The sequence below is a fragment of the Mus pahari genome, chromosome 10, assembly GCF_900095145.1.
Source record: "Mus pahari chromosome 10, PAHARI_EIJ_v1.1, whole genome shotgun sequence".
In the NCBI taxonomy this organism is placed as follows: Eukaryota; Metazoa; Chordata; class Mammalia; order Rodentia; family Muridae; genus Mus; species Mus pahari.
This window is the reverse complement of record NC_034599.1, coordinates 72,640,172-72,650,661: the sequence shown is the minus strand read 5'-3', so window position 1 is coordinate 72,650,661 and position 10,490 is coordinate 72,640,172. Positions and strand designations below refer to the sequence as shown.

Below are 10,490 nucleotides of genomic sequence, written 5' to 3'. Positions count from 1 at the left end.
GGGGGGGGGGGGGGGGTAGCATCTGATGTTTCTTTTAACTTCCCTTCCAGTGTTTTCTTTCTGTTCTGTTATGTTCTCTACATGAAAACATTCAGAGTTTACATAGTTCTCATGGCCAGAGAGCAGCATTAAGAATCTGGTATACTATCAGATTCAGAGGCGGTGGGGTGGAAGGTTTGACAGGGAGGAGGAGTTTGGGACCTGTGGGTTTCACTGTCAAAAGTGAGGTTGGACTACGTTCTCTCCAGTGGCTTTCTGTCCAAGTTTTCAACAATCTCTCACAGCTAAACTTCATAACAGACCATACACGCAGCTGCTTTTTTTTCTAGACTGGCACCACGAGGCATGTATATCCTTTGGGCCTTATGTCCTCTTTCAAGGCCAGTTAAGTCTGTCACTCGCAGGCCTAGTAGAACATGGAAGACTCAAGATGCAAACCCAGAATGAGCAAGGAACGAAGGGAGAGGAGGTGGGCTTGGGCCTTTGGAGACCAGACTGGAGAGAGGGTTGTGACACCAGAGTTCTTCCTCCGTCCCATGACAGAAATGCAAAATATCTCGAGATACCAAAAGGAAATGCTTCTTGTCAAAATGTCACAGATAACGCAGTAAGGTTTCCATGAGGACAAATATGTACAGTGAAATATTTGCTGAAACGGTTATCTTTGTTATATCTTTTACCGTACTAAAAATGTCACATTTTAGCAGGGTATGGTGGCGCACACTTTTATTTTCCTTTGGGAGCCAGAGGCAGGCAGAGCTAAGTGAGTTTGTGGCCAGCCTGGTCTATATAACAAGTTCAACACCAGACAAGGTAAATAGTGAGACCCTGTCTCAAAGCTATCGAAGCAACAATACACGTCACGTTCTAGGCCCTATTTTCTCTAGCTACCATCTTGGGATCCTGAGCCATGTGTACGCCACTTCAGAAGACTCCTTGTGGTGGGGAGGGCTGCTGGGTAGAAAAGCGGGGCAAATGCCCCCTTTACAGTCAGTCCTGCAGGTGCCTCTTAGGGCAGGCTCTGGCTACTAACTGAGCAGCCGGCCCCTCCTGACAGGTGGCTCTTTCTCATTTTTGTCTCTAAAGGGATCTGGGTAGAACTTCCTTCTACAAGCAAATTAACTCAAAATCCTACTTGCCCTTTCCTCTGGCCTGGGACGGGAGTAGGAAATCTGCAGGTAAATACCACCTCTGGAGGACAGAAACCAGGCCTGGGCACTGGGTGGTGAGCTGCCAGCACCAACCAGCCACATACAGGAGATGCTGTTCACTGGTGGCCATGCTCCTGGCCTGTGCCTACCACACCTCCTCCACTCTGAGGTCCTTGTGGAGGCAGCCTTCATGGTCACATTCTCTCCACTGGGACTGCCACTCGCCGCTTCTACTAGGGCCAGTGAGGGAGCCTCTCAATGCATTACATTCCCACACTTAAAACCTTTCGAAGACTCGCTGCTGCCTTCGTAACAAACCTCCTGAGGCATCCCTGTTCTACAATGAGCCTCCAAGTTTGCCCTTCACGTCTATACCTACAAGCTATTTATCCAGATACAGTTCTCCAGATCCACATTTCCTTAACCACCGAGGTCAAAGGGCTGCATTAACCTCCAAAGCTCATGCTGAGATAGGGGCACGGGCTTTAGTATCTCCATCTGTTGAAGCCTTGGGTCCCACAATTCAAGTGGCACAGACACGGTCTTGCATCAGAAAGGTTATCTTGAAAGGTTGGTGATATGAACTGTGAACGGTTTATCTCATCCAATAAGGCTCCTAACAGAGCATAATAAATGTTCACAATGACCATTTTATTCCTATTATCTAGAATTCTGTCTCCAGGCACCCTAGGTCTCCAGATCTCCCGCCTTCCAAAGTTAAGTTAGAATTCTATTTTCTCCATGACTGGTCTTTACTGTAAGCCCAACCTCTCATGGCTTCTCTTAATTTTCTCAGCTGATCACTGTCCTTCCTCTATCCCACGACAGAAATGCAAAGTATCTTGAGATACCAAAAGGAAATGCTTCTTGTTAAACGTCACAGATAACGCAGTAAGGTTTCCATGAGGAAACTTTAAACCATGAGGGTCTCATGCTCCTCTATAAGCTCTGGGGAGGCCTTGATCTTACATCAACAGACTTGTACAAGGACTTGTATATGGGAGAGGGTTAATCAACTGTATGAAACTAATGACAGAAGTTCAAAGTCCTCTAAAGCAGTGGTGCTCAACCTTCCCAATGCTGCCACCATTTAATACACTTCCTCCCGTTATGGTGACCCCAACCAAAAGTGATCTCATCGTTACTTCCTAACTCTAATTTTGCCACTGTTATGAACAATAATAGAAACATCTGATATGCAGAATACCTGATATGTGACTCTGCGGGGGTGACAGGAACTGGGTACCAAGCTCCACTTGTGGGAGACAGAGACATCAGTTCTGCCTGGAGGGAGGGACTTGGGTTCATTTTTTGCTTTGCAGACAGAGAAATTAAAAAATATCCAAAAGTATTCCAAAGAGGCTCAAATTTTATGGCAGGCTTCTGATTTCTGTTCATAAGAAGAAAACCATTTACCACATTTCATAGGGGTGTGTGTATGGAAAATGTCAGAAAGGTCAGAATAATTTAACACCCCAAACTACGGACCTGGGTTAGCATTTATTTGTCTGGGTCTCTACCAAGTTTCCACAAGCCAGTGCCTGAAGCTTCTCCAGCCTCCGTTCCTGTCAGAGGAACAGGGGGTGCCCATGAGCAGTGGCCCCAGAGACTCTCGATACAAAGGACCGAGAGCCCCTCCCAGCCCTACGAAGAACACATAGGAGATGCTCCTAGAAAGTTCCTGTAGCTGCTGCTTCTCTGCAGGGCCCAGGCTCAAGTTTTCTCCGACAAGCTGGTCTGTCACGATGCTGCAGGACCTCAGACGAGGTAGAAGAAGGAGGCTCAAGGTGGATGGACGGGGTGAGGTGCTGAGAGGAGGGCCCCCATCTACCTTGGGCTTCCGAGAGGCAGTGGAGAGACTGTTCCAGAGTGGAAAAGCAGGCCACAACAAACAGCCTGCTTCTATCTTCACACTCGCTGTACCACTAACTGGCCCAAGGACAACAAAGAGAGAGTTATTTACGTGGCTGTCCCTAAGTAACCAAGATACGGCAGTGCCACTGTAAAGCCATATGTGCTTCCTCCTTCCTTGGAGTAAAGCAAACCTTAATTAGGCCAGGAACATGAGAAGAGCTATAATTAAGCACAGCAAGCAGCCTTCTCTCCTTGGGAGACAGCCCAGCGGCCAATGCAGGTTTTGTGCATCTTTTCATCTTAAGAGACTATAGCTGTGCATCACAGTGAGGTCCAGGGGACAGCTCAGGGAGCAGATGACGGTGGTGGTGAGAACTGACTGCTAACCACAAATGAAGGAGAACCTTCGGCATAGTACTTTCTGGAATGCTACCAAAGCCTCATAGGAAACAAGGTCATCAGAAACACTTGAATCTGATTGGAAAAGCTCTATTCTCATGATCTGATCACTCCGTCACCCCAAAGCCCTAAGACGTCAGAAGGCTGGCTGGCTTTGGTCAAAAGAGGTGGGTAAGTTATGTGGACATCATGCCCTGAACAGAGACAAACAAAAGGCAATGAAAACAGACTCCGATGCGATGCTTAAAGACGACAGCATCCCAGATGAAGAATGTTCCTAAGAGCCATTAAGACATTTCACAGATTTGCTGGCCTGTGTATGTTTTTATATCTGGTAGAAGTGAGCGCTTTAAGTGAGAAAACAAAGACAAAGAAAAGGCCCGGCTAAGCACGTGTCACATAGCAGTTCTCGGTTCAGCTGCCTTCCATGCCTGTTTCTGAATTGTTGGCAAGTCTCTCCATGAAGGATGCTAAAAGACCTTTACCTGTATCTATCTCCTTAGCAGATATCTAACTTACAACCAACCATAAGCTATTCCAAAGTCAAAAGCACCCACCTCCTCTACAGTGTAAGGCCACTTTGGAACGAGGAAGGCACCTCCCTCCCTTGCTTAAGTCATAAGGACCGCTCCCGCACACTTGACAAAACTTTAGCACAGAGCAAACAGGCTAACCTGAAACAGGCATGCCTGGAATCCTAAGTATTGGCCCCTTCCCTCCTGTGCTGAAGGTTTTTTGTTTTGTTTTGTTTTTACTGTTAATACTTCCTCTGTAGAAAGGGACAGGGACATTGAGAAGGACCATTATATGAGGAAGTCTGGTGCAGGACATTTAGTAGGTACCATGCAAGTCTGATATTCTAGCTAAAACTATGGCATTTTGCTCCCAATACTTGAGAATCTACAATTGGGGCAAAACCAGGAGCCCCTGCCAGGGTCCTTTGCATGGGTTAAAACTCTACAGCCAACCTACTGTAGCCTTGCTTTTCGAAGCCTGGCTTTAACTAAGAACCTGTAAGATGGGGTGGTGGGTGGAGCTGCAGACCTTTCAGTCCCTGCCCTGGGGAGGCAGAGGCAGGAGGTTATCTGTTCCAGGTCAGCCGGGAACATAGAGGTATCCTATCTCAAAAGAAAGAGAGAAGAAGGCGAGGGAGTGGGAGACAGAGTAGGGGGAGCCTGTGGTCTTCCCACATACGTCATTCCTTCAGTAAGAAGTTCTCAGAGGTCTGAGGAGTCTGCAGAGTGAGATCCGAGGCTTCCTCCCTCTGGAGGTGGGTGAGGGGTAGGGAGGGGGTGCTTGGACTGTACTCCCCCTTCTCCTCTCCACTGTGTGCAATCCCCAAGAAGAGCTTCAGCCACACCAAGGGGCAAATACTATCTCCTTCAGATCCCCTAGGAGAGCTCTTCTAAGCAAGTTTTAAGGGAACAAGGTGTCACCTATTTTGGGCAATGATCGAGGAATGTGCACCCCAACATAAATTGTGCACCTCACTCCAACCTACAACTGTGCACCCCAGGATAGCTATGAAACCCCAACATAAAACCACAAACTTAAAACGTTCGAACTTTCTCTCTCTGGGGGTGGGGGATGGGAGGGGTAGGGTAATGATGTCAACAGTGTGAACTTTGTGGACGACAATGTCTTGTTACAATGTCAAGAGGCTAGACACACCTAGCAGCGCTTTCCTACAAATACTGGTCTCTCCAGTTGAGTCAACCTCTCTGCACCCTCCTTAAGCAGGAAGGCAAAGAGCAAAAATCCTCCCCAAAGTGTTCTAAAAACAAAATACTTTCTCCAAAGCCTGTTTTCCCACAAGAACATTATCTATTTTGGAAAGCCTGAACCAAAAGAAAAAGGAGACAGTTTGGAATATAATCCTTCCAGAGGAACTAACTGCTCTGGGGCAAGGCAGAGCCTAGAGGTGCCCTGGGAGGTGCTTAGCTACCCCTAATTACAGAGGCCAGGAGGCACAGTGAGCAGCCTTTCAAAGACATCTCCCATCTTCCCAATAAAACACCAGGATTTTCAAAGCACGACTCAAGAAAGCAGCAGTGTGAGCTCTTGGCAACCTGAACAAAGGCAGGAGCCGGCCAGGTGGGGCACACATCCACACCACGCACACCCAGCTCCACCGAAGTCAGCGCCAACCAGGAAAGGCAAGCTTGTTTTGCCCCACCCCATTCTTGTTCTGTAGAAGTCTGTGTTCAAGTTCTTCTATAACCTCTCAGAAGCTTGGGGGAAGACAGGCACATCACATAACCCCAGAAATGCTAATATGGGACGCTTATCTGGGACACTCAACAAACACTTCTGTTTTAAAGTAAAAAAAAGATTTTTTTTTTAATTTTTATTTTTATTTTGGTTTTTCGAGACAGGGTTTCTCTGTGTAGCCCTGGCTGTCCTGGAACTCACTTTGTAGACCAGGCTGGCCTCGAACTTAGAAATCTGCCTGCCTCTGCCTCCCAAGTGCTGGGATTAAAGGCGTGCGTCACCACCGCCCTAAAAAAAGATTTAGCGTAGGCTAAATCATTGCTTCAGAAGCATGACCTCAGAGGGGTAGCTGCAGGGTATTTTTTTTTTTTTTTTTTTATGTTTTGTTTTGAGACAGGGTCTCATTGTCTCGGGCTGGCCCCAAACTTGCTAGGTAGCTGAGGACGACTGCTAGGCCACACATGCTTCTCCATGCTCAGCTCTGCGCATAATCAGTTCCTTAAGAAGCGGATTCAGGAGATGAGGAGATGGTTTTGTTGGAAAAGAGCGCTGCTGCATAAGCTCCAGGACCTGAGTTCAGATCCCTGGAGCCCATGGGCAAGCCAGGCATAGCAGCATGCGTATGAAAACCCAGCACAGGAAGAGAGAAATGAATAAGTTCAGATTTATGACAAACCAGGCCTGTCTTCTTGGGAATACATTTTTTTTATATATATACAATTTTAAATGTTCTGAATGTTTGAAAGACAATTTGGTCATATTTTTCATAACATATGGTTCTATATACAGCTACTAGAGAAAAAAACACTTAAAAAGTAATCATTTGTAACCTGTAACTTATGTCTGATTGTTAAATAGTATAAAAATGTGGCTTTCATGTTTATCCTTTCCCTATTCCTATACAAGGACAGCTTAGGTACAAAAAACCAAAATAACGAGGAGATGTAGAGGTGACCTTTTCTTTGCAGGTGTCTGTGTGTCTGTCTGTGTGTCTGTCTGTCTGTCTGTCTGTGTGTCTGTGAGTGTGGCCTGGGCTGGAGTGGGGTGTTGACGGAATAACACAAAGGCACTTCACTTTGGAACAGAGAGGCTGGGATGGTGTCAGGGAGGAACATTCAAAGAACTGGTGCGTGTGGGCTTAGGCAGAGCTGAGCAGGAGAAGCCTGGGAAAGCCCAGAGCGTATCTCCCCATAGCAGCCCCAGGGTGACTAAAGCAAAGGCACTGTACAGCCCTGAGCCTGCCTCCGACAGCTGCTGCAGAGGCCAGGCTCAGCGTGTGAGGCCCAGACTGAGCAGGACTAGCATGCCCTTTGGACAACATCAAACCAGACAATTAGATCCTCTTCATGCAGGGCCTCGGAGGTCAGAGGCAGAATGGGAAAGGAGCAGACACATCAAAACAGCTCCAGGCCGGAGTGGAGCAGCTGCCGGAGAGGAACACGGTGTGTAACACTGTAACAGAGGATCAGAAGCAGCTTCCAGAGCTTGCTGCTGGGCAGACAGACAGGGACCGCAGGGCCAGCTGGTGCAGAAACAGAACTTGAAGGCCCGGGTTTGTATTGGTTCCTTTTACCTTGTAAAAAGCAACTTGAGGGGCGGGAGGGTTTATTCTGGCTCAGTTCAGAGAATTCTTTTGTCCCCTGTGGTCAGAAGGGCTTGCTTCACTCTGGAGTCAGAGAAAGGAGGGCCATCACTCCTCTGACCATCTCCTTCCCTACTTTCTATTCAGGTCAGGAATGCATTCTGCCATCCAGATAAACCCCTCTGTGAACAACCCCCAAAGTATGCCTCATTAATGCCCCAGAACCCAGGGCCTCGGTGCTTCCTAATTCAATCAAGCAAACTGATGATCAGAATTTACCATCGTGGGCCTCTCACCAAGAAGGCAGACATTTGGACAGACAGCGTCACTACTCAGGTGAAACGCTCTCTGAGGGTGGGAAGCACGTAGCTTCCTGTGCTCCTGTCACAGTGGTCTCACATTCCCGAGTCACTAAGGCAAATGTTTCTCTTCTACAGTACCTACATCAACAAGGGAAGCCTCACACACCCGATACTGTCAAACTAATGCATCTCACATCTCAAATACACTGAAAACCCAGGACTGTCTGGCCTTTTCCTGGAGATAAACATAAGGTCAGTGAGGTACCTACACGCCCAGTCAGCCTCCTTTCCCTACCTAAGGCACCAACTATAAATATACCTGTACTCTCGTTACATTTTGGCCTTGTGTCATTTTCAGAATTGATTTAGTTGTTTTGACCCCGTTCCCTTCCTGCCTCTGCGGCTCCTCTCATTTCCTGGTCCCCTCATTTAAGAAGGACTTCTGTGATTCCATTTTGTGGTCATTACGTTTCCTTGTATTGATTCAGAACATGTCAAGGCACATCTGTAGTTAATAAACCAAAATACCAATGACTATATATTTGCTTAAAAAAAAAATTCCTTACAGCTTCATAAGCAGGAAGGTAACTAGAGACTGGCATGCACGACACTGCACCCCAAGGGCCTCACAACTTCCTCAGCGTAGCTGGTAAGTCTTCATGGCTGCCCTACTGTATCTTGTTAGATAACAGAATACAAATGCTAGTTCCAGAAAAAAGAACTGAAATGAAGTCCCAGATTTGACAAGGACACACTACAGTCATTACTATAGTGTGGTGGATCCTTTCAGTCCATGGAAAAACAGAAACAATGCCATGTATGGTGATTGTGAAAAGGGCAAGGGGTTTCTCCCCCAGCAGGAGTGATCCCAATGCTGGTGTGTTGCCCTTTGGGTCCTGAGAGCTTAAGAGTCAAGGGTGGGATTCTCCTCTGTATATCTGAAAGCACTCTATCATCTGGGCCACACTGCCAGAGGGAAATCTGTTCTTTTGATACAGGCTGCCTGGAAGCCCCTAAATCAGATGTGCAAACTGCCAGTTTATACAGCAATTTTCTCGTTACCTCGGAGATATCTGTACACAAAGTTAAATGACACTATAGCTACCTCGTCGGGGCTTGTGAAACATGCAACACTGAAGGCACACACCGAGGCTCTCCAAAACTCAATCAACTTAAAAGAACTGTTTCTAAAATATACTATGGACAGTATTAAGGTCTGTAAATGCTACAAAAGCTTCCGTAAAGAAATGTCTTTATCATCGTTCCATTAGTGAGAGAAAAGTTCACTCTGGGACCCAACGGCTGTCTTTGGAGCAGGTGTCATCATGCACACGCACCGCTCCTGCCTCCAGGCCTGCACTTTCCATCCTAGAGTAGAGAGGGCCTTCGTTCTAGAAAGGAACAGAAAAAAACAAAAAAGAAAAACAAAACAAAATAACACAACAACAACAGAACAGAAAACAAAAAAGAAAAATAAAAAATAGGAAACCAAACTGGTTGTAAGCACTTCTCTGAGAGTTAAACATAAAAGCCATGGCAGAGCTGTTCTCCCAGGCGAGCATCTATAATATCCCGGCAGAGCATAGCCTTCAGCTGGAGGGGATCCTCCAGTGGTCACAGCAGTTCCTACTAGCTCACATCCCTGAGCAGTTTGAGCCTGGAAGCCACCATTACAGTCCCCTCCTCCCCCATCCTTTTCTCTACTACCCCCTGGAGAACTGAAGCTGCGGTAACACCTGACTAAGAATATCGGAATACGTCCATTTTGTGGGTAGATCGGAATTCTCTGTACGAGGGGATTTAGTAAAAGGCTAATGGGAGCCTGGAACATAGTCCTTCTAAAAGACACAGAGGAACCACGCTTACCAACAGGGGACAACGTTCCCTGTCTTCCTGGTTTTACGGATTGTATCATTATCCCTTGCAAAATAGGGAGAACTAAAATGTTGATTCTGATTATTTGCCTTTGAAGCCAAAATATCTGATTTTTAATATCATAGCCACGTGAAAGAATTACTGGGCCCAAACGCACACACACCCATCTAAGATTCCAAATGATGATCTTACCGTTCATGTGTCTTAGCTTCCAAAATCAGTGTATACACAACACAGTGTACACTTGTGTGTCCCACACAACAGTGCCACGTACAACGACTATGTTCAGCAACACTTTAGAAACAGAACTTGTGAGATCTGACAAGTTACCAGATCAGAACAAAGGCTGAATTGCCACAGAATGTCCCACTGTCCCACCCACTTCCTCCTCCACACGAGAAGCAAGCATTTATTAATAATAAAATGTACCCAGATCCGCTTTTCATCCTCTGTTTCCAGCCTATTTGTTACGTGAATAAGAATGTTTTTTGAAGCCATTTACCTTAGTTCTCAGTGTGCCACACAAAACATGAGCGACAAAAACTCAGTAACCAAAGCTTCTGCTTTGAGGTGTTCCAGGGGACATCTGTACAGACATCTGGTTTTTAAAGATCCATTTAAAAACCTACTTAAAATGCATTAACGGACTCGCTGTCCCTCTTTCTCCTGAGTGAAACAGATGCCTTTCTTCACATGGGGACACACCTCAGGCGGCCACAGCAGCACAGCTCCGTGGAAGGAACCCCTAGAGCCGCTGACCTACCTCACAGAACATGTAGAGGGACAGCAGGGTGAGTCCGAGGTTATACAACTGCAGGATGCCTCGGCAAGAGAACGGCTGCCTGTTCTTCATGTATTTGGGTCCCAGCCACACAATGAGTAAGTAAATAACAGAACAGACAAACGTAGGGATGTAATTGTCCAGGAGGAACCATCCTTTGACTCTTGTATCTGAAAAGCATCAGAAGGAAAACATTTAGTTGTCAATTAGGTACACATGAGGGAGACCACTTCCAAAGCCACCTGACACTCATGTTGCATTTAATCTGTGCAATACAATAAAGGCAAAACACATACAAATACACATCAAACAAAGCAACGCTTTTTTGATACAGG

The 10,490-nt window shown here is 46.5% G+C and overlaps 1 protein-coding gene across 2 annotated transcripts in view; it reads right to left on the bottom strand.

Moving 5' to 3' along the window:
• Elovl5 (ELOVL fatty acid elongase 5) overlaps positions 1–10,490 on the bottom strand; it is a 63,928-nt gene that overhangs the window by 11,050 nt on the left and 42,388 nt on the right. For both annotated transcript variants that reach the window (XM_021206213.1, XM_029542903.1), the window contains one exon: positions 10,138–10,325. In XM_021206213.1, the coding sequence (XP_021061872.1) occupies positions 10,138–10,325 (188 nt within the window). The remainder of the gene's footprint in view (positions 1–10,137; positions 10,326–10,490) is intronic.